Source organism: Nuphar pumila, chromosome 7 (assembly GCF_984573655.1).
Source record: "Nuphar pumila chromosome 7, dmNupPumi1.hap1.1, whole genome shotgun sequence".
NCBI lineage: Eukaryota > Viridiplantae > Streptophyta > Magnoliopsida > Nymphaeales > Nymphaeaceae > Nuphar > Nuphar pumila.
In genome coordinates this window covers 26,485,272-26,512,742 of record NC_143255.1, presented here as the reverse complement: position 1 = coordinate 26,512,742, position 27,471 = coordinate 26,485,272, and the positions used below count along the sequence as shown (strand labels likewise).

Here is a 27,471-nt window from a genome sequence, read left to right as displayed (position 1 = left end):
ATTTAATACTTATCGAAAAAAACTCAGGTATTACAAACAACCCCACAATCATCCTAAGTTCATATCCAATTTTGGATCTATCTTCTAAAAAACTATAAACTTTTATTTTTGTTTTCAAAATTTTAGGGATCCACAAGTCTATCCCTTCCCTATATACTAAGCTAGAAAACTTTATAGTCAATCAAAAGAGCCATTTCAAACCTTGGTTAATAGAATAGTGTCAACTCATCTTTGGACATATATGGATCAATAGAACTAAGATATGTAAGAATTATTTCAAAATCCACCAGAAAAACTATAAATAAGGGTCCACCCCCCTCCCCTAATTCGAGCATCTAGAGTTCGAAATTTAGTTGCACCTATATTCTGCCAAAAAACCGACCTATCTAAACTTAGCCTTCTAGCCTAGTCGAGACCACTTAATTAGCCTAGCCTAGGAACCATATCCCTTATCTCACCCCCTCCAGTACTTCTGCTTATCCATAGTGTTGCTCAAGTTTCATTACGCTTGTCGCATAATAGAAAAGGGTTATCTAAGCTCGAAGTGAGATTTGGTTAGTTTTTCATGTTCATTTCATTTATTTTATAAGTATGGATTACCCTTACTAGAATGCAAAAACCAGTAATTGACTTTTGATCTAGGGATTTTTCAGCCCAGTCTAAGTTAGAATTTCTCGTTATTTTATTCATTTCTTTTCATTCAGATTCCCTTTCCTAGAGGCCTTTTGATGTATTTGAGAATTTCGTCTATGACTTTCAAGTGGTGTTTTTGTGGCACGTGCATAAATTGACTCACTACGTTGATTGCATATGCGATGTCAGACCTAGTTACAATGAGGTAAATCGGTTTCGATGTCTTCAAGAGGCTCCCCACCTCAGTAGGTTTGATCTTACAATTGGTTTCGACATGGGTGTCATTGGGTTTGGCTCCTAGCTTTTCGATCTCTTTTAAGAGATCCATAGTGTATTCTCTAGGACAAAAATATTCCTTTTTTGTGCATGGCCATTCCCAAAAATTATCTTAACTTCCTGAGGTCCTTGATGTTGAAGACTTCATGCATGTATTCTTTAGACTTGTATATTTTTTTTTTGTTGTTTCTTGTAATAACAAGATCGTTCACAAGAATAGATTTATTTGCATTCGACTTCAGGAATTCTTCGTTGAGGAGAGCTAAACTCAATTTAGCATATCATGCCCTAGGATATTGTTTTAGGCCATAGATGAATTTTCTCAATCTGCACGCTATAGCTGGATTGCCTTCATTAGGATGACCTGGGGTAGCTGCATGTATACATCTTCTTATAAGTCACCTTGGAGGAAGTTATTTTTAATATCCAATTGTGACAGACTCTAGTTGTAGTTGAACACAACAGATAGTAGTACTCTTAGTGTATTCATCTTGGCTATGATAGCAAAAATTTTCTAGTAATCTATTCCCTATGTTTGGTTTAATCCTTTGACCACAAGTATTAGGGAGAACTTAGTGGTTCTTGTTCCCCCCTGCTTGTCATGATCAGACCTCGAGAAGTAAGGTGTTTGCTCTTTAAAGTTGACATTGCGAGAGACAACATTTTTCTTTCATCATCATAACACTTATAGCCATTTTTGGTAGAGTATACAAGGAAAGATGCATTTAATGGCCCACTGATTGAGCTTATCATGCCCTTGAGAAATGCTTAAGATGTAGACAGTGCACCCAAAGGTCTGCAAGTGATCAAGGGCTACCTTCCTTCCTTCAACAATTTCTATGAGAGCAGGACTGTAAAGCCTATTTATAAGATAGCATGTTGTAGTAATGACATCCTTCTAAAACCACTTTGGTACATTATTTTGAAACATGAGAGCATTGGTGACTTTTAAGAAGTGACATTTTTTTTCTTTTAGTGACTCCATTCCATTGAGGGGTTCTGGTGCAGGTAGTTTGGTGGTCTATACCCTCATTGTGGAGGAAGTCACTAAAAGGCTTATTAGTGTATTGGATCTCATTGTCAGTTCTAATGTGTTTGATCTTAGCCTTGTATTGGATGTTAATAATATTTAGAAATCTTTGAAATGGGAGAAACCTTTATCCTTGAAACTCGTGGAATAGACCCAGTTCATCTATGAGAAGTCATCGATGAAGGTCACATAATATGTGTAACCCTTGTAGGAGTTGATTGGGGCAAGTCTTCAAACATTAGAATGAATGAGCTCAAACATTTTTTGAGTAGCTCTATGACAATGTGTAAAAGGAGAACGAGTAAGTTTGGCATATCGACAAACATCACATGTAAGTAGAGCAATCAAAGTCAATATCTAACATGAGAGATTTTAAGACTTTATTGGAGGGGTGGCCCAATCGATGGTACCACGTCTTGCCATTTATCTTTAACCTGCAATGTCAAAAGAGTTTCACTTTTAGTCTTCAGAAGGTATAATCCTTTGTTGGCCTTTCCTTCACCAATTGTCTTTCATGTCTCCCGGTTCTAAAAGATCACATTAGTTGAGGAGAAAATAACGTTGCATTTATGGTTGTGAGTGTAGACAAATAATATATTGGAGGTCAACTTAGGCATGTAGAGAGCATCACAGGCAATGTCTTTGTTAAGGAAATATGTCTCTCCAATTCTCTGTACTAGAACTAAGGATCCGTTGGCAATGGTTACGGGTCCTTTGAAACCTGGGGGTCTGATGTTTATCATTTTGTACTTGGCTCTAGTCATGTGATTGGTAGCCTTGGAGTCTATTTTCTTATAATTTTATCAGAAGATGAAGAGGATGTGATGAGGTTACCTGCATTACCTGAGTTGGTCAGGGCATTTGAAGACTAGATTGATGAAGTTCCTTCTTTAACGAGATCACGGATGAGTTAAGCCACTTTTTCCAAGGTCAAGGGTGTCTCCCCACAGCTTTGGTGGGCAACTTGGGTGATGGGCCTAGTTTTTTCTTTATCTGATTGGTTGGTTCTCCGTTTTCAACACTTTTCTTTGGTGTGTCTGTTCTTTTTTGCAATGAGAAAAAGTGATTTTTTTGTCCTTGAGTTTTCCTCTATTGTTGGAAGGTTTTTCATAGGAGTTTTAAGATTCGTTCAATTACTCGACCACAAAGACTGAATTTTTTATAATCTCAATGCTCTCAGTTTTATTGGCATTCATGACTGTGTCTGGATTCTTCTCTCATGGTGGTGGAATAAATAAAATTTAGAGTGGGTAAATTTTGGGTCATCAAGATCTGGCTTCTTATATTTTCATAGTCAGGTCCAAGACCTGCCAACATTTGAAATAACTTTTCTTGTTCTCTTTGTCTTGGGGATATACTAGCCCAACTTGTCTCACATCCCTCAAAGCGTTCCCAATTACTAGCTAAAGGGGTGGTCTATCCTTTTAAAGTCTCAAATTTCATGTGAAAGTTGATACATACTTGCAATATTGAATTGCTGGTTGTATAGTTCACTGGCTGCATTCCATATAGCCTCGACAATCTTGAGAAAGAAGTTTTTCACAAAATGAGAATCCATGGAGCACGACATAACCAAGTGGTTATTCGACTCTCATTCTTCTAAGTGGGATCGGTAACCTTTGCCACTCAGGTACAAATTCGCTGTCTTGCACAAGATAAGTAGTTGGTCTCATTTAGAGGGACAATCATGAATTTGAGGTCGGGAATGAATTGGTCTTGAATCATCATCTTAGTTGGTTCAGATTCGAAGGGGGTGAATCTGGATCTGTCAGCCATTCAGATCATGCAAGAGGGTAGATAGAAACTAACCTTATGAGGAACGCTAGCAGCAACAGTTAAACGAATACGTAGCAGAAGGGGCTCACGATCTATGTACAGGCCTGCAGCAGCACTAAGGTTGTATGCAGATCTGCAATCACACCCAAAGGGACAGACAGGGAGCAGTGGGACTCCGTCGAAACCTCCTCAGCAAAGAAATGATGCCCAACTTCATCCAGAAACCCAAACTCAAAGAAGACCCCTCCCCGCCTTTTGACACAAAGAGTAGCCCAAACAGAGTTCAAACCGCACTGGTTCGCAGCCCTCGAAGCCAATGAACCCCGTCCCCCTGATCATAGCCAACAGAAAGCATAACACCCTTTCTGCATCTCAACCGGAGGCCGTCAGTCAAACTGCCTAAAGTGAAACCTGAGCAGACACAAACAAGAGTTGTGTGAGTATGCTATCGGCTAAGAACCCGTCGAGCTCTTTGAACCACCAAAACCCCAACTCGGGCTCCAACCCTAGTCGATGATGACGACCATGATGGCTCTATGTGGAGGCCAGCAGAAGGGGCCGAGGGATGACGGGAAGGAGACAGTTTCAGGGAAGAGCAGAGCGACCACCAAAGAAGGGATCGACAAGGAGGGGTGCCTCAGGCAGATTTCACATGGGAGACAGAGGTTAGGGATGACTCAGGCAGGTTTCAACCTATCTGCAGAGTGAACATAGGAGACTGTGAGCCACCATGGAGGAATTCGACAACTCGTCATGCTGGGCAACAATAGTTGAATGACCTGCTCTAATACCATGTCAAAGAGGCAAGGAGATGAGACAGAGTGAGAAGAGAAATGAGAGATGACAATGGGTGTTACGTGGCTCGACCATTAATGGCCTGCATCCATGGAAGAAACTACTCTGCCCACTATTACATTAAGAAAAACTATATGAATTACAATGAGTGCAAGGGGCTATATATAGTTTTGTGGGCTCCCCGCATACGGCAAGGCCAAGAATGGCAAGAAACCCACAATGAAAGCCCTATGCATGATTGAGGGGGCGAATCCTGTAGGAATAAGAATGAGGAAGGGGCAAATCTGAAATGGATGAAGATGAGCTTGGCGGCCAACCTCATTGTTATCCTGAGAGGATGATGATGAGGCTACTTGCCATATCGTCTTCATATCTTACACGTGAGGATCTCAAAAATGCTTAATGAGATTAGAGCATTCAAGCACACTATTCTTTTTTATGAGAAACCTTTGTTGAGAATCAGGTAGTTGTCCTTAAGGACGTGTTCGGAAGCAAAAAAAAATCTTATAGGAAAAAGAATTTCTATGAAAAGTTTTGATATAATAATTATTCTAATAAAAATGTTTAAAAAATGAGAGATAGGAGGGGTGGTGATGATGGAGCAGCTTCTCCACCATGGCTGCCGGGACCTTGGACCTCCATTCTTAAATTCGTTAGGGTTTGTTTGTTGCAACCCATTGCTCTGAAATGATGGGGGAAAGGCAGGCAGGATGAGGAGAAGCCGAGCGGGGACTATTCTAGGATGAGGTGGATCGTCGGTGAGCAACAGTCCAATCCAATTGCCACCAAGTTTTTCGCTCTCTCTCTTCAATCCCCACCAAGTTTTCTTTCTCTCTCTATCTAAACTAACTTGAATCTTCTCTCTCTCTCTCTCTCTCTCTCTCTCTCTCTCTCTCTCACCGAGTTTTCCTGCAAGAGAGAAAACTTTTATCCCCACCAAGCTTTCATGCAACATACACAGAGAAAGAGAGATGGGTGGTGGACAGGAGCTGCCCTGCGACAACGATGGGGCGTGCATGGTGTGCAAGGCAATGCCGGGAGAGGCAGAGACCCTCTTCTGTGCAACTTGTGCCACCCCCTCTCCTCCACCCTTAATTGGGAGTGCCCCAACTGCCGTCCCCCTCCTGCCAATGGTGGTAAAGCTGCTACGCCCCCGCCTTCGGCCCCCATAGTCGCTGGGAACGGGGTGGCTGGCGACCTCCTAGTTGCCATTCGGGCCATCTAGGCCGACGACTCGCTTTTCAAGGGGCAGAAGCAGAGGAAGAAGCAGAAGCTCATGATAGGAAACGTGATGGCAAACGGTCTCGCCGATGAGAATAAGAAGGGACAAAACGAAGACAGGGGAGAGGAGGATATCGAGGAAGGGATCAATTGAGCCTTCTGTCTACGGCTCCACCTTGAGGAGAGTGGCTGCCGATAGCTCTGAAGGGCGGCAACTGAAGCAATCGTGACGGCGACGATGTCAAACATTGCTTCCCTCCCAGGGGAAGGAATGTTTCCTATAAAAAAATTGTACTTTTTAAAAAAATCTCAGAGAAAATTTCTCTCAGTTTGGAACGGTCAAAAAAATCAAATATTTTTTCTTTCTACCCTAACTTTTCTAACATCTTTCTCACTTTCAAACGTGCCCTAAGAGATGGCTCAAGAACTAATGTAAAAAAAAATAGACTTGATAGTGATGATGTCCAAATGCTAATAGGCATGCTTCATTATTTGTGCTAATACAACAATTTAATAATTTTGTGCCTGCATTTACTGTACGAAATTATATGGTTGGAGGCAACCATTAGCCATGTAACTGTATCCAAGATCATGAGAACCAGAAATCTTACATTAAATTGGAATATGACAGGATGATGAAGTGCTTGTTTGGCATCATGCAAGACGTAATCAAGTTCATGAACCCAATGTTATGTGACGATCCATAAACTTCCTTAAGTTGATAACATAGTCATAAAGCTAGTGCTTGTAAAAATCTTGGTGACCAAAAATATTGCGATGTATTGAAAAAAAAGGTAAATCTTGAAAAAATGTCGGTCATTTTCATGATTTTCCACTGGTCACACCTCTTTTATCTCCTTTTGAGTTAGTCCTTGCATTGTATTCAAGATGGAAATTGTATATGCTTTTTTTCCAGCTTAGTTTTATAAATGTGAGTGTTGTGTTGTGTGTGTAATATAAGAATTCTAATAAAAGTGTTTTTATGACTTAATAATATAAAAAATGTGATAGGCAATACTTTCAAAATATCATGTTTTTTGGCATAATATAAAAAAAGTGACCAGGGTTCAAATAAAAAAACATGGTAAATTTGTGAGAAGAACAAATAAAACACCTAGTTTTGTAAATCACTAAAATCTTTTTTAACTCATGGGGTAAGTTTTTTCATTTTCCTAAAGGGAGCTTCTCATAAAGTTTCATGAGCATAAAGGAGGTGCATAGTTTCACGCTTTCCAAGTGAGTTTATGAAAAGTGGCATTACGAGGTTTTTAAATATTTTTAATAATTATTGTATTGATCACATGAATAATGTTTTATGAAAATTAAAAAGACAAAATTCGTGTACTGGTAAAAGTACTCAATACCCACAAAATCCAAATTTTGAGATGGCATTCTATTTAGTTCGGATGCTTGAAAATGTCAGAAATTTCTGCATCTCTCTAGCTCTTTATTAAAAAACAGAAAAATATATGATGGTTTTGTACCACCATACCTCATAGCGTTTGCATGATAAATCTAATGGTACAAACGTGTTTAGTATGATTTATTTAGTATATTAGAAAGTTTTATCATGTTAAAAATGATATAAAGTATCATATTTGAGTCAATTTTAACATATAAAATAATAAATACAATATATTAAGCATCATTCAGTGATTAAATTTTGCTTTTGAAAATTAGAATGGACATTTTTCACCTTCCATTGATTCATTTTACAAGGACAGGATGCTAAATCACTTTACTAAAAGTAACCTGGTCTTCTCTCTTACAGTGCCACCATAGCAGCACTCTAAAAATGGTTTTTGAAATTTATAAAATAGGTTGAGGGTATTTACGTCCATCAAATAACTAAAAGGACAGCCAAAACAGTCGTGGAAGTGGTGGGGCCCATGCACCCCACCCGCCTTTAACGACCATAATATTTGTAATAAACGGGAGTCCACTCTGGTTTGCCATTCTTCAATCTATCTTTTACCAATATGCCACTAAAATGATTGTTTTTATGCATGAAATTCCTATTTTTAATTGACATCATGGTGGTAGAGCTAGGGGTGGCAAAACCTGACACGACCCGCCAACCCGCCTCTTAGGCGGCGGGTTCGGGTTTGGAAAAAATGAACCCGTTTAATAAACGGGTCGACCCGCCTAACCCATTTATTAAACGGGTCTGGTTCATGTTAGGGGTATGCCAACCCGCCTTACCCGTTTAATAAACGGGTTAGGCCGGTGGGTCAACCCGCCAACTCGACCCACCAACCTGACCCGCGAACCTGAGAACCCGTTTACCCGACCCAACCCATTTATTAAATGGGTTGGCGGGTCGTGTCAGGTTACCCGTTTATTAAACGGGCCGGGTTCGTGTTTGCCACAGCCGACCCGTTTAATAAATGGGTCGGGTTCGGGTTGAGGTATGCTGACCCGCCAACCCGACCCGATTGCCACCCCTAGGTAGAGCCCATAGTTTCCAAAACTCCGTTTAGATGGTAGGAACTGTCAGTGCACGTATACTTGTGCTGGGACGTTGCAGGTTCAAACCCCAGTGGTACGTGGTAGGTCTGCCTAACCCCAGCTTGCCTTTAAAAAACAAAAGCTTTCCTTTCAATAAAACGTTGAAAATTCAAAGAACTATTGAAACTCTGTCTATTTAAAAAAAAACTGCAACAAAAATGCGTTTTTTTAGAGGAGCGATTAGAACATAAAAACGTATTTAAGTAAAATAGTTTTCAAAAAGACTCAATTACGAATCCAATTGGTTTGGATCATACTAACTCTTGAATCTGAATCACATTGTTTCTATATTTTAACTTGTTTCTCACAATGGAGTAAAAACAGTAACGGTTTGGTTGGAATTAGTCCACTAAATCAACCATGAGAATTCCATATCGACCCTCAATTTTCATGAAATCAATTGAGACCAGTATCCAAATTAACAACGTAAATCATTATTGGGAAGATATCGGTATATACTATTTATATATAACTTGAAAAAATAAATAAATAATATAAAAAGTAAGCAAAATTTGTTTTTGTCACATTAATGTCAAGTTTCAAACATATCTTCTAAATAAACAATGTTTTGAATCATTTTGAAAATATCATGTCGTTTTGTGTGTATTATCGTCTTTTAAAAATATTGCAAATAAACTGTATTTTAAAAAAAATAGTGATATTTGCAACTGTGATTGTAATAGGATTGGTACCAACCGACCAACTTAACAACGTAAATCATTATTGGGAAGATATCGGTATATACTATTTATATATAACTTGAAAAAATAAATAAATAATATAAAAAGTAAGCAAAATTTGTTTTTGTCACATTAATGTCAAGTTTCAAACATATCTTCTAAATAAACAATGTTTTGAATCATTTTGAAAATATCATGTCGTTTTGTGTGTATTATCGTCTTTTAAAAATATTGCAAATAAACTGTATTTTAAAAAAATTAGTGATATTTGCAACTGTGATTGTAATAGGATTGGTACCAACCGACCAACTTATCCCATTGATTTGTCTTGCCAACCATAGTGACAAATATTGCGAGAATTATGAAAATCTGGCGACAATATCGTGAGAAATTGCCTGAAAGTTAAACTGCAATTTCTTGCAAGATTTTCAAAATATTGCAAGATTTATGAAAAAACATAAATACCATGTTCTAAACGCAGTATTTACATTTTAAACGGCTATTTATCATGAAAAAACTATGTTTTTTTTTATTTTTTTAAATAATTTTTATTAATAATTTTTATAAAAACTAATTTTTAAATTTATTTTTTTATTGCCAAGATTTTGCCAAAAAATGCGAGATTTATGAAAAAATTTCAAATTCTCGCGAGATTTTGAAAAACGAGAATTTGCCATTTTTAACGTTTGTCGCTATGTTGCCAACTACACTATGCTTGGAGAAATAGGATATGTGGAAGTGACCCTACGTAGTTGAGAATCGAGGTGCAAATGGGTCGGATCCACGATGGAGGTTTTGCAAATTTTGGCTATTCCAGATCCGACTCCCCAATGTATTTAGCTGTTTTGGATTGCATCCCTAGTTGGGAGAAGATGAAGACGTCAACAGGTCGGATGTTGTCCATCATCCAGCCCAATTTTGTGTCGGATTAGTTGAATCCAGTAAAGAAAAAAAAAACTGAATCTGATTAATAATCAAAATCGGATTTAGTTTTGGATTTCTTAACCGAATTCAATGGATATTGGATTCTGACATATATCTAAATCCAATTCCATGTATTTAATTGGATTGGTATTACGTTTTTCTCAATTTAAATCCAGATCCGAATTCAACTCCGAGTGATCGGGTTTGGTATTGGCTACATCCAACCCGAATACTTTACATCACCAACAAAAAAAACTTGATGACAAAGAAGGCAATTGGTGATACATGGTCCGGTATGATTGTTTAGTATGGATCAATCATGTTGATCGTGTTTTCTGAAAATAAAAATATGATTTTTTTTAGGGGAAAATTTTTGTTAGACTGTGAGCGATTGTTTTCGATCAAACAATCAAACCCCGTAAAAACATGCATCCCTGCCAAAATCATGATATAAGTAGGGGTGTCAACGGGTCGGTTTTGGTTTGGACCCAGGTGAAACCAGACCTGGCCTTGATTTTTGGGTATGGTATTGGGACTGGACATGGGTCTAATTGAACTCGCCATAAGAGAAACCATACCCGGATCCGATAAGAACTACATGAACCAGACCTGGGCCATACCCGATAAAATAATATTTTTTTATCATTTTTACATTGAAAATTTGTGGGTCTTAATTGAAACTCTGGTCAGGCCTGGGTCTGATATAAGATTTCACGGGACTATACCCGGATCCATGTATTAATCGGACCTTTTTGTTCGGACCCGAGTCTTAATTGGATCTTCTTATTTATCACCATACCCGGACCCTATAGGGTTTGGTATGGGTCAGATCCGGGTAAACCCGACCGTTGACACCCCTAGAACTGAGGACTTTGGTCCCTATCAACCTGAGTATATAGATCGCATCTAATAGAACCTGATCTAAAAATATAAAAAACAAACAAAAAAAGGTGTTTTTCACTTGTTGGTTTGGAGCTAGGAGTGTCAATGGGTCGGATCTGGTTCAGACTAAGGTGAGTCCGAACTTGGGTCTGATTTTGACGTGATGGTACCAGGTCTGATCGAGTCTTCCATAAGAAAACCCATACCCAGGTCCTATAAGGATTACATGAACCAGACATGGTCCATACCAGGTAAAATATTATTATTTTTATATTAAAAAATCAAGGATCTTAATGGAAAGTCAAGTTGAACTTGAGTTTGGTATGAAATTTCACAAGCCATACCCGGTTCCATATACTAATCAGACCCTTCGGGTCTGACCCGGTTTGTAATCAAACCTCCTTCTTTATCACCAAACCCTGACTCTATAGAGTTATGTATGGGTCGGGTACGAGTCAAACTCAACGTATTGAGACCCTATTTGGTGGTTTTGTAGTGTAGTCAATATTTTCTCATAAAGATACTAAATTTATAAATAATACAAAAATATTCGTTACAAGCACAATATTTTCGGTGGAGGTGCTTTCTTAAAATATCATGTTAATTTATCGCATTAAAATCATGATATTTTCAAAATATCAGTGACATTTGGGACTATGTTTGAAGGCCATTGATTTCAAAATAGACTAAGGAGTAGTCTACAAAGGCTGTCTCCCAACGATAATCAGGGGAACTTTTGTGTGTTGCAGAATATGGCTGTTTTTTCGTAAGAACTCATCGATGAACGTGCAATTTTGGAGGGGCCCACCGTGACAACACAAACAGCGGAAACCACCATTTTCGTGAAAAAGTCTCGACGGGCATATCAAAATACACGCTCGAGGTGAGTTTTCCGCAGAAACGGTTCCCGTGAGGGGTCTGATTCTCTTTCCGCGGCAAGTCTTTCCACGGAAGGTCCGTGACATGCAAACGGCCCTGACATCGAAGATCACTTCCGTGACATGCAAACGCCGTGGCACCCCCTTCTTCAGTGCTGAGGCCAAATGTATCCCACACCAATGACATCGAGGAACACTTCTTGCTATACCAACCCTCAAAAAATAATTGACATGATAAACAAATTTGATTTTTTAAAGAAAAACAGATTTCTTCTTCCTTTTTTCACCTGCTGGCTGCTGCCAATGTACACACACCTATGCGTTGGTCTTTTGTTTAATACTTATTGGGGAACCTTGGCACATGCAGCAGTGGTTTGCTTCCTTCTCCAGTAATAATTATAAGGCCTTATATTTCAGTTGGTCTCTTCGGCTGCTCTCCTCTCTTCTAATGGAATAAAAGGTTGTGGCGCACTGAATCACACACTGTAAAGCCCATTCAGCTGTACAGTAAAATGAAAATGTTTTAGACAATTTCCCAACCCTCTCTCTCTCTCTCTCACACACACACACACACACACATATATATATATATATATATTCTCATATTTCTTATGAAATAGATAGTCGGAGAGATATTAAAGGGTTCTTTATTTTTTGTGTTACCCATTGTTTTTCTAATGGGAAGCTCCCATTTTCCTATCTTGGTATTCTTTGTAGTGTTTTTGTGGGGATAGTTTGTGGGTTTTCTTCCTTTTGTTTTTATTAATGTCTTCCCTCAACAGGAGTATATTGCGGGTTAAAATAGAAGGTATTTTTTCTTTCTTTGTTGTTCTGCCTTCTTTGGTGGGTTACAGTTTGAGACATCAGCAAGGGTAGGAGTTTTTTTTTTTTTCTCTTCTCTCCTTTTCTTCTTCTGTTGGTGGGAAGGTTTTTAGGGTTTGATTTAGGATTGTGGGCGTTTTGATATCTTTTGTCAGCTCCGTCGTTTGTTGGTTCAGAGATTTTGGAGATTTGTTTTAGGAGTGGGTGTTTGGACATCTTTTGTAGAAATCTCGGGTGAGATTTATTAGGGAGTTAGGGAGGAAGGGAAAGGTTTCGGTTTCTTGTTCAGTTGTTTGTTGTTGGTATGAGAAAGCCGTTCTTTTCAGACTCATGTAAAGAAACTCAACTCCATGCACTCAACCCACAGTCATGGCTTCAGGTAGAGCGGGGGAAGCTCACCAAGCTCTCTACATACTCTTGCAAGTAAGATCTCTCTCTCTCTCTCTCTCTCTCCGTTTTTTTTAATGTTTTCTTTTGATTTGTCAATTTGTGTCTGTGGAGTATATGGCATGAAGTGTTCATATCTGGATTTGTTTGTATTTGGACATTTGCTTTATATTCAGCCTCCTTTTGGTTGTTTCTGTGAATTGTTTGTGCCAATGTTAGATTTTCTTTCTTTCTTTTCTTTTTTCTAGTCTTCTGGGGATCTGCTTCATATGAATATAGGCATTTCGTATTGCAGAGAATATCATTCAACCCAATTTCCCCTTGTTCTCATGCAATTTATTTTTGAGGATTTCCCAGAACTTGGGCTTTCTTCTCCAATTCTTATTTGGAACACTTTGGTGTTCATCACTCATTGGTGTGATTGCATTCAAGTCTTTTGCAGTCGTATGAACAGTTGGTCTTAGTAGTTTGCAGTATGGATTTCAATTGAATTCAACTTCTTTATTGGTTCGGTTCATACTCAAAGCTTGCATCTTTCTTGTCACAGTGAACCGCTCATCAAGGTTGCAGAGCCGCCCGTTCTTCCGTACTTTAAGCCCCTTGATTATGTCGAGGTCTTAGCTCAGATTCATGAAGAACTTGAATCTTCTGGCATCCATGAAAGGGCGGGCCTATACTTGCTGCAGTTTCAGGTATTCCGGGGTCTAGGAGAGGTGAAATTGCTTCGGCGAAGCCTTAGGTCCGCTTGGCAGAATGCCAGCACGGTGCATGAGAGACTGGTCTTTGGGGCTTGGTTGAAGTATGAGAAGCAAGGAGAGGAAGTGATTGCCGATTTGCTTGCGTCCTGTGGGAAGTGTACTCAGGAATTAGGGTACTTGGACATTGCATCTTCACAGTTTGATTTTCCAGATCAAGTTTCTCAAGATATGGAGACCCATGAATCCAGCACTACTGGTGTTTCTGATTTTGTGGTCTTCCGAATTGGCAAGGAGAAGATAGTGTGTGATCGCCAAAAGATGGCAGCTCTATCTATTCCTTTCCATGCCATGCTTAATGGGTGTTTCACAGAATCATCACAAGAAGAAATTGATTTATCCGAGAATGGTATCTCTCCACTGAGTATGAGAGCGATCAGTGAGTTTAGCCAAATAAATGATTTGAAGGATATTCCTGCAGATTCTATGCTTGAGATATTGAGTTTTGCAAACAAGTTTTGTTGCGAAAAGCTTAAGGATGTTTGTGATCGGAGACTTGCTGCTATGGTTTCCAGCAGACAGGATGCAATCGTCCTTATGGAGTATTCTTTGCAGGAGAGCTCCCCGGTGGTTTCTGCTTCATGTCTGCAAGTGTTTCTAAATGAGCTTCCAGATTGCTTGAATGATGAGCAGGTGACTAGGATCTTCTGCAATGCAGATGCACATCAGAGATCAATTATGGTTGGTCATGCATCATTTTCTCTCTTCTGTTTCCTTAGTGAGGTTGCCATAAACAGCAATCCAGCTTCAGATGTCACAGCTAGGTTCTTGGAAAGACTTGTAGAGTGTGCAAATGATGTTAGGCAAAAACAGTTGGCACTTCATCAGCTTGGATGCATAAGGCTGTTAAGAACAGAGTATGACCAAGCAATGCAGCTCTTTGATGCAGCTTACCAAGCTGGGCATGTTTATTCCATTGCTGGTTTGGCTAGAGTCAGTTTTAAAAAGGGCTATCAAGTTTCTTCATATGAGAAGATCAGTTCTATACTTTCCTCAAATAATCCTTTGGGATGGATGTATCAGGAAAGGTCCTTGTACTGTGATGGTGAAAAGAGGTGGCATGATCTTCAGAAAGCAACGGAGTTGGACCCAACTCTTATTTACCCTTACATGTATCGAGCTGCCAGTTTAATGAGAAAACAAAATATGAAAGCTGCATTGACAGAAATAAATCGTATTCTTGGGTTCAAATTGTCTTTAGAATGCTTGGAACTCCGATTTTGCTTCTATCTCTTAATTGAGGGTTACAGAGCTGCACTATCAGATATTCAGGTAATCCTTACTTTGAATCCCAAATACAAGATGTTTGAGGGTCGCGTGGCTGCTTCCCAGTTGCGCATCCTAATTCAGGAGCATGTCAAGCCTTGGACAACTGCTGATTGTTGGTTGCAACTTTATGACCGATGGTCTTCGGTTGATGACATTGGTTCACTGTCTGTAATATACCAAATGCTAGGGTCAGATCCCATGAAAGCTGTGCTGTACTTCAGACAGTCTTTGCTTCTGCTTAGGTACACTTTCAACCCCTCTTCTCTGTGAGAATGGCATATTTGAATTATTATTTGCTTTCTTGTTTTGTCAAAAAATATTAATTAGTTTATTTACATGGAAAACTTTTTTTGCTTTTTTTCTAAATTAGGCTGAACTGTCCTGAAGCAGCCATGCAGAGCCTTCAACTGGCACGCCGGCATGCAGCTAGTGAACCAGAGCGTCTTGTTTATGAGGGTTGGATTTTGTATGACACTGGGCATTGCGAAGAAGGGCTCCGCAAGGCAGAAGAGTCACTTAAACTTCAAATGTCATTTGAGGCATTCTTTCTCAAAGCATATGCTTTGGCAGATTCTAGTCCTTCATACTCCATGAAGGTGGTATCACTTCTTGAAGATGCTTTAAAGTGTCCTTCAGATAGGCTTCGGAAAGGACAGGTTGTCTCTCTCTCTGTGCCGTGCTGTTACCTGAACACATAAACGCAAGAATACAAACAGTTACACCTACATTTTTTATTTCTGAGTTTCAGAGGCTAGTTATCTAATGTTTTTATGTCTCTTTTGAGCTGAGCAGAAGAATTATAGTTAGAATTTTCTTCAAAGATTTTATGATCTCACTATCTATGGGCATGATTTCATTTCATCATTCTTAATGAATTCCATTTCAATTGCTTGCTGATATTTTGTATATGACATGTAAATTAGGTATTCAAGCATTTTTGTCTTGTAGCACATAATATTTTCAAATACAACCCTACAAGTTGCAAATCATCATTATTACTCAAAAAAGTTGCAAACTCATTATTAACTAAACTACCTCTTCTTTTACATTTTCCTATTTTGAGTTATTGATTTCCAAATCTTATACAAGTGATGTAAAAGAAATTTTTTGTAGTCCAAGCATTGGTGCATGTGCACTTCATATAAATATCTTGAAACTTTATTTCCCAGATTCATCCTCGGTTAACTGCATTGATGTTTGCTTCAATTCTTGTTATGAATTCCTGATATCTATTCTACTTTTTTGTGAACTCGATGGGCAGGCCCTAAACAATCTTGGAAGTGTCTATGTGGAGTGCGGGAAGTTGGATATGGCAGCTGATTGCTATATAAATGCCCTAAAAATCCGGCACACCCGGGCTCACCAAGGTCTTGCTCGTGTGCATTATCTTAAGAACAACAGAGAAGCAGCATATGAGGAAATGACAAAGTTGGTTGAGAAGGCTAAAAACAATGCATCAGCATATGAGAAGAGGTCCGAGTATTGTGAACATGATCTTACAAAGGAAGACTTGAAAATGGTCACTCAGTTAGACCCCCTACGCGTATACCCATACAGATATAGAGCTGCAGGTTGGACAAATTTTCTTCCCCATTTCTTGGTCCTCAAATTACAGATGTCGTGTTTAAATCTAGTTTCTTTAATCTATCATTGTTAATCTGCATGTAAACTAGAATTTTGATAATTTTGGGCTGAGATGCAGACATAGATAAACTCCGCATCTTTTTGTCTTTTTATTGGCATATCAACAAACTTGGTTTGGTTAAGGTTTGAAATATACAAGACATGACCCTTACATTTTGAATAGTATGACTAGTTTTCTGGCATTTCCTTGCTGATCACTCATCTTCATCAGCATGACCAAATGAAAACAGATAAAAGCTATCAGTAGCTGGTTGGTCGGTTAGAAGCATGATTTCTTGAAATTGTTGATCTGAGAATTGGTTTTCTCATTTGTATTCATACTTGTGTGCATTCCCTTCAATGGGAACTTTTCCTGTCACTGCAAGCTGAAAAATGATCCTTTTTTTGCAGCATAATTATTTTTGTTTTTTAATTGGGAGCATATACTATGTTGTCATGTTCTTCTAGATTTTCCTATATTCTTGTCTTGAACCTTGGCATCAAACGGTTGAATATGCTACTGGTTCCATCTATGCAAAAGGTGAAATAATAAGAGTCTGTATTGTGACTTTTATCAAACACCATGTGAGATTTCTGTGGGAGTTGTGAGGTCAATCTTAATTAGTATCGAGTTTTATGAGTCTGTATTGTGACTTTTATTTATGTACTCTTGCTTATTCAAAAAAATAAAATGAAAGGATGTAAAAGGCAACAGCGCACTTCTGCTTATTGTACTAATAAGTCTGTGAGCATATGATTGAACCTCAGATTAGCATGTTGAACCAATTTTTGCATAGGAAAGAAGAAAAGGAAGCGTAAATAATCGAGATCAATAAGTGTTTAACAATTGTGTCTTGTTAATTCGTATTTGTGAAGTCTTGTTGAAGAATCTGAGTCAGAAAATCTTTCCTTTGCTCATCTTATCACCTGGGCAAGAAAGACTACAAAAATATGACCATTCACTCACAGATTGGGTAGAACATGTTAGAAACTTGATATGCATAGATGGCATCTTAATGTTTTTGTTAGTCTCTTCTGTAAAGGTTCCTTTGTTAGCACTAACGCACTCCCATTGCTTGCTACTTCTGTTTGGTTGTTTGGTTGTTTGGTTTGTAGAGATCCCTTTTGTATAAGAGTTCATGTTTGTGCAATACCAACAGGTTTAATCACTTTAACACTCAGTAGGTGCAACTTGGTAAAGCGTAAATGATGGAAACCCCTAGTTTCTTGAGGACCAATATGCATATGAATCTAAATTATGTTGGAATGATCTCCATCCAAGCAGGATCTCATCATGTTCAACAGCTAGACAAATTGAAACAAAGAGATCTTACCAAGTCCATGTTCCTGTTTAAACACACATGCATGCATGTTCATTCGTGCACATATATATGAGCGGCAATGGTGAACTCTTCATCGCTCCTTTTATGTTGAACATTTCTAGATCAGTGGCTATGAAGAGTCAATTGCATATGAGATTCAATTGGTTGTCCTGTGTGTGTTGTATTGGGAGTTACCATGTGTACCTGCATTTGCTCTTACAAGCATCAATGTCAGTTGTACTAGTGAATTTGAATGTTCTTTTAGAATACTTGGCAAATCACAGGATTTTGTTTTGGCCTTGTATTTAGCATAACCTCTGCTCTGTGTTGGACAGTGCTAATGGACAACCATCAAGAGAAAGAAGCAATCACCGAGTTGACAAGGGCAATTGCATTCAAAGCTGATCTCCATCTGCTGCACTTGCGTGCTGCCTTCCACGAGAGCATCAGAGATGTCTCCAGCGCGCTCCGTGACTGCAGGGCCGCACTTTCTGTGGATCCAAACCACCCAGAGATAATGGAACTTCATAGCCGAATACACAGTCAGGAGCCTTGAAGCCTTTAGGGCCCTCCCCCCCATCCCATGTTCTGTAATTCTATGTACTCAAGTTGAAAGAGAAAAATTAGCATCTCATGTTAATGTATGTAAGCAATTCATGGTATTAGAGTATCCCTCTTCATGTTCATATGATGAAATATTGGGTTTACCCCTGTTAATACAACAACTAACTTGCAAATTCTTAAACAAGTGGAGTTGATTCTTTGGTGTAGATTTTCCTTTTAATAGGTCAAGAACTTCACCATGTATTATGATAGAATGCGAGACCATGATTAATTGAACTTCCTGATCCTGAGTTTGGCAACCTAAAGATTGTCAAACCCTAGCATATCACAAGCCCACAAGGGCTTCTCACACTTGGCTGGGTGGGTCAGCTTAAGGTGTCAAGTTGAAGGACGTAGTGAGTTCGATACTTGGGGTGTGCATTACTCGCCACGAGGTCGAAGCCAACGGAAAGCTATTTCCAGTGGATAAGGAGTATTTGTGGAAATACAATAAAAGATAAGATTCAGAACCAGGAGATACATAAGAAGGTAGGTGTTGCACCTATTGAAAATAAGATGAGAAAGAATCGTTTAGGGTGGTTTGGACATATTCGACGAAGGCCTAATGATGCTTCAGTTAGAAGGATGGAGAAATGGGAAAATATATTAGTTAAAAGAGGCCGGAGTAGGCTTAGGAAGACATGGATGGAGGTGATAGGAAAGGATATGAATGCTTTGAACCTCACCGAGGACATGACATTGGATAGAAATGAATGGAGGAGAAGGATTCATGTGGAAGACCCAGAATGATTTTCTTTGTTGGTTCATATCGCCGACCCCAATTGTTTTGGGATGAAGGCGTAGTTGTTGTTGTTGTGAAGGAGTATTTGTGGAGTGTCACGTCTTGGCCCGTGATGGAATGTCTGAACCATAACTGCGGGTTTTTTTTTTATATGTGCAAGGAAAAATAAATCCCTAGCATGCCACGTGCAAGGTTTTCCATCATGAAAGAGCCAAACTACGATGAGCATCCTCTGGTTTCAGATCTTTAAATAGCAATGATTTACACCCAAGCGAAAGTTCTCCCAGCAACAAGATTAGAACACTGCAACTTAGCACATGCAAGTTAAAATATCATGATAAATTGCAAAAACTTCATGAAACAAAATAATCATCCGATATTTTTAAATTTTTATAATTTAAAATTTTTATTTTTTGTATAATTTTATTCTTAAAAACTCAAGATTATTTTATGCAAAAAAAAAAAAATGAAGCCCTTCTAAGAAAAAACTTCACTGATATTATTGCAACACCAATATTTGAGACCATATACCTTGATTGCAGGCTGCAGCCACGTATCTAGAGGTGGCTGCACCTCAGTAATCGCTTAGAGAGTCCATTTATCTTCAAAAATAGATGGTGTTCAAATCGCTTAGTGGTGGTTATGCAACCATCACCACAACCACATACAGTTTTATCTGTCCTCTTGGCCCGTCCATCTTTTAGATGGATGACATGACTGGTGCCAACCTAATGCCTCCTTCAAATACAGCTCCATCATTTCAAAAAAACAAAAAAGTTCATGCTGCTACATAAAATGTTGATTCTTGACACACCTTCAAGCAGATATGACATGTAATCATGCTTGACCAACCATCGTGGGTGGTGCATGTAGGGGTGGCAAAATCTGACACGACCGCCAACCCGCTTCTTATCCAGGTTAGTGTTTGGCTTAAACGGGTTCGTGTCGTAAATGGGTCGACCCACCTAACCCGTTTATTAAACGGGTTGGGTTCGTGTTAGGGGTATGCCAACCCGCCAACGCGGCTGACCCATTTAATAAACGGATTAGATGGGCGGGTCAACCCGTTCACCCAAACCTGACCTGCCAACCTGTTTACCCAACCCGACCCGCCTGTTTACTCGTACCCGACCCGTCAACCCGCCTGCCAACCCGTTTACCCGAACCCGACCTGACCCGTTTATTAAACAGGTTAACTGTATCGTGTCAGGTTACCCGTTTAATAAATGGGTTGGGTTCGTGTTTGCCACAGCCGACCCATTTAATAAACGGGTCGGGTTCGTGTTGAGGTATTCTGACCGCCAACCCAACCCGATTGCCACCCCTAGGTGCCTGAGGCTTAGCATATCAAAGGTGCAGATTTGGGTCGAACAACCAACCGAATGCCAAACTATTCAAATTAGTAGAGTGAATATCACCTAGAATTTCATACCTGAATCTTTTCCCTCAGGATCAGAGACGTAGTAGAGACCTAGCCGCTGCGCTGGCTTTGCCTGCTGTAGTTAGGTCGCTGTTCTGGCAGCGTAAAACTTCGTGGGCTTACCCCTTGCCTTAAGGGTATCACCACGCTTTGACTTGCGCAAGAGGTGATGCCCATGGAATTTGAACCTAGACCACTTGCCTAGCGGCCTAGGTGTCATCCCACAACACCAAACCGCTTTGGGGCTCATACCTGAATCTAAATTAGAATTAGATGGATATCGAATCTAACTACATATAAAATTACACCAATTAATTATTTGAAAAATCTACAAAAGTATTTCCAACTTTTGGCCTATTTACAAATACACACCTAACTTATGAGATATTATGAATACATGAAGCAATTTTTAAAAGTTAGGCATGCATTTGTAATATTTCAAAAGTTAGGTTGTGTTTGTAAATACGCCAAAAGTTATGTGTGCTTTGTAAATTTTCCTATTTTAAGCGAAGTTGGATTCATATCCGGTATTAGCTTTACTAAGTTTGAATATAAATCTGACTTTGGATATGATTTATGCAATATCCTCATTAGGTTGCGTTTAGTAATGCTTGCATCCGAACCAAATTCGACCCCATTTTACATCCAAAAATTAATCAAGGCCTTGATGTCAAAAGGATGGAGAAACCAATTGATATTTCTTATTGGTGGGAATTGGCCAGATGTCATTTTTTTTATTTGGACACATGTCAACCTACAAATGGTTGCTTGAACATGTGGTTGGCTTGGAACCATCTAGAACAATACTAACCCCTTAAATTTGGGCACCTTAGATGACTGCTAAGTGTTCATGTTCATTTTCTTTGAAGGAAAACTCAGCTTGCTGGTGAAGGTAAGACTATGACATACTATGAATCAGAAAACATATAATATTGTAGTAATGATTAAACAATAACTTGGTATTACTGGAGTTTTGGTAAAGTAGTAGTAACTAAGTAGAGAATAGTTTGCAGAATTAATTGCCAGGGAATATGGGCATGGAGGCATGGTACATCGAGGAAAATGGTGAGGACCAAAGGCTTCCTCATCATTGCAACCCAAAGCAGTATGTTTCTCTAAACAAGCTTCAAGGTATGCTCTCATCATGTGATTTTATTGCCACAGATGAAAGGAATTGGTGATATATGTGGATTATGGGATGGGCTTTTGGAGAGTATTGAGGAGGTGGGGTTTCACATTTTGGTATCAGTTAGTTTGAGGGGACTTGTAGTTTAAAAGATTGGTGACAATTGTGATTGAAGGAATTACTAACCAAACAGAGATTACATGAAAACAGACAAAAGAATGGTTTTTCTTTCTTTTCTTTTTTGTATATAAAAAATATTGGAAGCGTTTTTCTCTTATTTTTTCTGCTGCAGAGTTGGGAATTCTGTATTGGCACTTGAATCCCCAAGATTATGAAAACGATGAGGAGCTCCGCAAGATCCGAGAGAACAGGGGATACAAATACATGGTACTCTCTCTCTCTCTCCTTTGTTTATAGTTGTGAACAAATAAGTTATTGCTCACACTCAAATCCAATACTCTATAGTCTATACCAATATTAATTCAAATGAAATCCTTGATATTTTTTAATAAAGATATTTTTTTATTGTAAATAAATTTAGGCTCTGTTTGGGAATTGGGAACCAGTATTATTGGGGAGATGATGGGAGCGGAGATAAAAATGGGCGATGGAGAGTGGAATTGTCAACTACATCCTCTTGTGGATGCAGTTTAATGAGAAGATGGGAGGCCCTCTCCACTCCCATTAACGCTTCGGTCTACCAAATCTAAGCTTTCAAACAGCGGGGTAGGGGACTCTTCCCATCTCCCTCTACAAACCATCCCAAAATTTTCTTCGCTTTTGTTTTTTTTATTTTTTATGGCGAGGAACCCACCAGGACTAAGAAAATTTCACTTAGGAAAAAAAAAACTTTGCCTATAAGAAGTTTTGATATGATTTTTTCAAATGAAATTTTTTTGTTTGTTTGTAGCATGAGATAACGGAGTGAAAAAATGTGAGAAAAATGTCTCTGTACGTGTGTGTGTGAGAAAGAGATGGGTAGACCATACCAGAGAGAGAGACCTGAAATGGTGGTGAGAAAGAGAAATAGCTGAAAATGGTGGGCGGGAGGAAGATGAAGATGGAAAAAGCTCTTATTGTGGCAGCCCTTGAAATGAGATGTGATGTGGGTGGAAGATTGCCCTAATGCAAAAAAAAAAAATTGATAGAAAAAATTCCTTCACCCCTTCATGTGGAGGATTTTTTCTTATCAAAAGTAGTAATTTTTTAATAATTTTTTCAAAAAAAAATCTCTTGTTAAGGATGATTAGAAAATATATAATTTATTTTTTACTTTCACTTTTTCTACTATTTTCTCACTTCCAAACGTGCCCTGTAGTGGTAAACTCTAAGAGAGTGGGCTGGCCTCAAATTATTGCTTTGTGCCTATCACAGGTTTGATCTCGGGGGAACTGAATTCTTGATGTTCAGGGCCTCCGGACATTCTGATGCCAACTTTAATCAACTGGATCTTTCCCACCTTGTTATTCTTTCAGGCTTCAAATTTTGTCTTTTGCTTTGTGACATTCCTACTGCCCATCTAAATTCTACATGCTTTCCATGCTTTATGCTTCAAACATCATTTTCTACTAAATTTCAGAGTTTCCTTTTAGACTATGTGGGGGAGCCATGAATCAGAGGTGTGCTGCTGTTTCCCCCAATGCTCTCACGCTATCTGCTGTTTGGGGGCAGTAGTGTTGCCAAAACACTATATTAGGGATGGAATTTGCAGCCCCAACACCACATTTGAACACGAGAGGATGTTTTTTGCAATCCATCCTCAACATTACATCTAGGCAAAACTATTTTGGCAACACATGGAGATGGTGTTGTTGGGCGAAACCCTGTAAAAACAACAAGACAGGGAGCGTACCTGGATTCGCCATTGTCCGTGTAGGTAGTTCGGCGTTCTCTTCAGCCGGTCGACGCCCACAATGAGCCCAGGCCTTATGTCGACGGTGAGCAGGACCCTATTCTGCTTAAGCCTGAATGCAGAATTGAAATTGGGCAGGGATGTGTTACGAATTCTCATCAACTTCGTAACCCCTAAGCCCTTTATATAATGGAGGAATTGGGCAGTTACGTGAATGTGGTCTCTCCATATTCACGTAACTCCCACCCACTATCTCCATTATTCAGCCACTTACGTGACCCACTAAGAGGGTGTCAAACCGGTTCAGACTGTGGGTTGGACCCGTAACCCATAATGTCCAACAGGTGTTTCCATATCAATGCAAGACTCCCAAACAGAGACCTTTTTTTTTCATATTACCAATCCTCTGCAACCTTGAATGCTTCACACAACCATTGCCTCCTTTAGTATGAAAAATGGGTTCACTTATTTGATGGTATTTTACTGTCGATTGCCTGCTTGAGATAAAGGCTCACTGTTCTTTATCTGAGGTTGGAATGAACATAGGCGGCAGTCAGTTAAAAAGCATGAACCATGTCACCCTAGGAGAAACCATTGATTATCATCATCATCAAGCATTATCCCAACTATCAATTAACCCATATTCATATGATGTGGCTGAAGTTTCATATCTGTTTGTCACTTATGTCAACCCTCATCCTCTAACCAAGCCTGAGACAAGCCTGAGACTAGCATTAGTAGACGGCAGATCAGGTGAAAGCACATTGCACACTTTAGTGTGCCACTGCACCTGAACACCTGATCTACCCCTCCATCTTGTGTTGGGCCCCACAGTTGACAGGCTGTATACCAAATATAGAGGGCAGTCAGGTGCAGCGGTACACTCAAAAGTGTGCAATGTGATTGCACCTGATCTGCCCTCGCATTAGTGGCAACAGAAACCATTGAACATGCTATATCCAAAATACTTGGTACAACATGACTCCATTTTATAGTAGAGATGGCATAAATCGGTGTCATCCTAACCAAAAATGATCTCTGAGTTCAAATCTCCAAATTTTTTCTCACACCAAGTGCATTAATAGGTAGATTTGTTTTTGTTATCACTTATTAATGCTATTACAATTTCTCTAAAAAAAATAGGTAGGTTTGTTTTTTTATTGACAAGATGGATTTCTTTGTGGGTGTAGGATCTGCTAGACTTGTGCCCTGAGAAAGTGGAGAACTATGAAGAGAAGCTGAAGAACTTCTTCACTGAGCACATACATACAGATGAAGAGATCCGTTACTGTTTAAAGGGAAGCGGGTATTTTGATGTGAGGGACAAGGATGACCGTTGGATTCGTATATGGATCAAGGAAGGTAACATGATCGTGCTACCGGCTGGTATATACCATCGTTTCACCCTTGATACTACAAACTACATCAAGGTGATCCCCTCTCTCTCTATATATCTCTATCTCTCTCTCATACACACATATGGAAAATATTGGCTTTCTATTGTATTGTACCGTGTTGCAGAAACACCTTGTTCCATCACAATTTCTCAATTTTTTGTGAATCAATCCCTGCCAATATGATCTATATGTTTTATTTAGTAAAAATATGTTTTAGATTGTCCAATTGCACTGGATTTAAAATTCAATGATCCATCTGTTGGTAGGAGCAGTTTGTGCAAGTCACCATGTGGTATGGGTGGTTGAATGACTGCCTGGTTGTAAAGCGACCAGTAGAGCTTATTGTCTACTGAAAAGGAGAGGGAGGAGGGAGTTAATCCCCCAGCATTGTTTTTGTTTTTGTTTTTTTTGAAAAGCAAGCTGGGGTTAGGCAGACCCCCACCTGTTATACAATGTACCACTGGGTTTTGAACTTGCAACCTCCCAACACAAGCTGACGTGCACTGACAGCTCCTGCCAAACAAGCAGTTCCCCCAGCTTGATCATCACAATGTGTCAAAATTCCATGATTGAGGCAATCATATTTTTATAATGAAACCACTTGATAAAAAGCACATTCCTAGTAAATGAACCATGTTATGCATCTATATACATATATGGAGTTAAACTGATCAAATAAAACTTGTGCCAATGAGTTTTAGCTAGAGCATAATACCTTATAGTATTGTTAATCTCTCTCTCTCTCTCTCTCTCTCTCTCTATATATATATATATATATATATATATATATATATATATATATATATATATATATATACACACACCTTTTATTTGGGCTCTGTGCAGTCTGCCATGTATCAAGAGTCGCCTAGATATTGAATGATTCAAAGCTATGGGTTTTAAGCATGTATGACTGTACATGCAAGCTCAGCTTGAGGACGTGCATGGTCGAATATTTATGTTTGACTAGTAATTATGTAAGATTGGGGGTCATGGCATGAATAACGATGTTTGATGTGTGACCATGCAGTTGATGCGCTTGTTCATTGGGGAACCAGTTTGGACGTGCTACAATCGACCACAAGAAGAGCACCCAGCCAGGAAGGAGTACGTAGGGTCCATCCTCTCACCGAACAATGCGATGGCAGTCCATGCTCATTAAAAATAGTGTCTTCACAGGACTCGGTGTAACCTGTGTTAGTAGCTATGAAGTATATCATGTTATTATTATAAGGTCATAAAACTCGGTAGATAGAAGGCTTGCATATGAGAATCTCTTGGTGTTATCAGTGACCATTGTATTAAAATCTCTCTCTCTCTCTCTCTCTCTCTCTCTCTCTCTTTATATATATATATATATATATATATATATATATATATATATATATATATATATATATGACGAGAGACCCTGAGAATTAGGTCACTTAATAGGCCCACCTACCCCCTGCCATATAAACCCCGCGTGGGGTTACTAACACCCAAGCCCTTACCAAGCCCACCAATTAAAAACATCTGCACACCGGGTGGGAGCCGCACCTGCAATGAAGGGGTCAGCACCTTCTACCCAGTTCCGTTGCCACTCAAGCAACCCGGGCGGGCTGATATATATGGGTAAATATTGGGTACTAATAAAGGTAAGGAACTAAAGAGTAAAAATCACTTTTCTTTCTTTAAAAAAATTCAAATTTTTTATATATCAAATATTAGGGATGTGATCTACAAGATTTTTTTTTAATAGGAAACTTGTTTTGAATCATGTGATTATGGCAAATAATTAGGTTTTTAAAGAGGTCCAAAAATCAATGGCTCACAATGTGTCAAAATTTAGTAACTCAAAAGATGACATTTTTAAATCAGAAAAGTATGATCCCGGGCTTCATCCTTAACAAGGAAACCATGTAACACATTTGTGGTTAGATTGAGTCCACACAACTTGCACCTATGATTTTAGCTCATTAGTTCCTTACTTTCATTAGTAGGAAATATTTTTCACAACTCACTATATATATATATATATATATGGTTGCTTCTAGGGTGGCATTGTACAACCATAACTTACACTGGTGCACATTTGATTTACATAGATTTAATCTCTAAACGCGAAATCTTACCTTTGTATGATGTTTAACATGCTTTATTTACTATTTTTATGTGTTAAAGTTGACTTAAATAGGATGTTTTATACCATTTCTAAACGGTTTCTATTTTCATGAATTGTGAGCAGTTGATTTTTTATCATCTCAAAAATGAATCTCATGGTATATTAGACATGATATATAGAACTGGGAAGTACCTACTCCCACCTAATAGAAGCTTTAGATTGTCAAATTTCTTAAACTTTTTTAGTTGATCATATCCTATAGTAATGATCTATAAGCATTATTCAGTAGAAAACAAGTTTTGGATCATGTGATTATAAGATATATGTATACTTTTTAAGACTTTTAAATTTTTATAACTTAAAAAATCCTATTTTATGTAAAAAAAAAAAACATGATCCAAAGCATGATTCCTATATTGAGAAAATGCAACCTATAACCATGATTG

The 27,471-nt window shown here is 38.7% G+C and overlaps 2 protein-coding genes across 3 annotated transcripts; both read left to right on the top strand.

Moving 5' to 3' along the window:
- The first annotated feature begins 12,243 nt into the window (after window positions 1–12,243).
- Window positions 12,244–18,521, top strand: LOC149831613 (ETO1-like protein 1). Its single transcript, XM_090012145.1, has 5 exons — window positions 12,244–12,848; window positions 13,360–15,078; window positions 15,207–15,492; window positions 16,098–16,407; window positions 18,117–18,521. The coding sequence occupies exons 1-5, from the start codon at window positions 12,730–12,732 to the stop codon at window positions 18,335–18,337; spliced, it is 2,655 nt and encodes an 884-aa protein (XP_089868271.1). The 5' UTR covers window positions 12,244–12,729; the 3' UTR covers window positions 18,338–18,521.
- A 2,867-nt stretch (window positions 18,522–21,388) lies between these two features.
- Window positions 21,389–26,228, top strand: LOC149831612 (acireductone dioxygenase 1-like). 2 transcript variants are annotated; one of them, XM_090014017.1, is made up of 5 exons: window positions 21,389–21,438; window positions 21,560–21,677; window positions 21,965–22,059; window positions 24,715–24,954; window positions 25,952–26,228. In XM_090014017.1, exons 2-5 carry the CDS (start codon window positions 21,578–21,580, stop codon window positions 26,081–26,083), a joined length of 567 nt encoding a protein of 188 aa, XP_089870143.1. In that variant the 5' UTR covers window positions 21,389–21,438; window positions 21,560–21,577; the 3' UTR covers window positions 26,084–26,228. The 2 variants fall into 2 exon arrangements, with proteins under 2 accessions (XP_089870143.1, XP_089870144.1); XM_090014018.1 differs by lacking the exon at window positions 21,389–21,438 and having other exon boundaries at window positions 21,477–21,677.
- The last annotated feature ends 1,243 nt before the right edge of the window (window positions 26,229–27,471 follow it).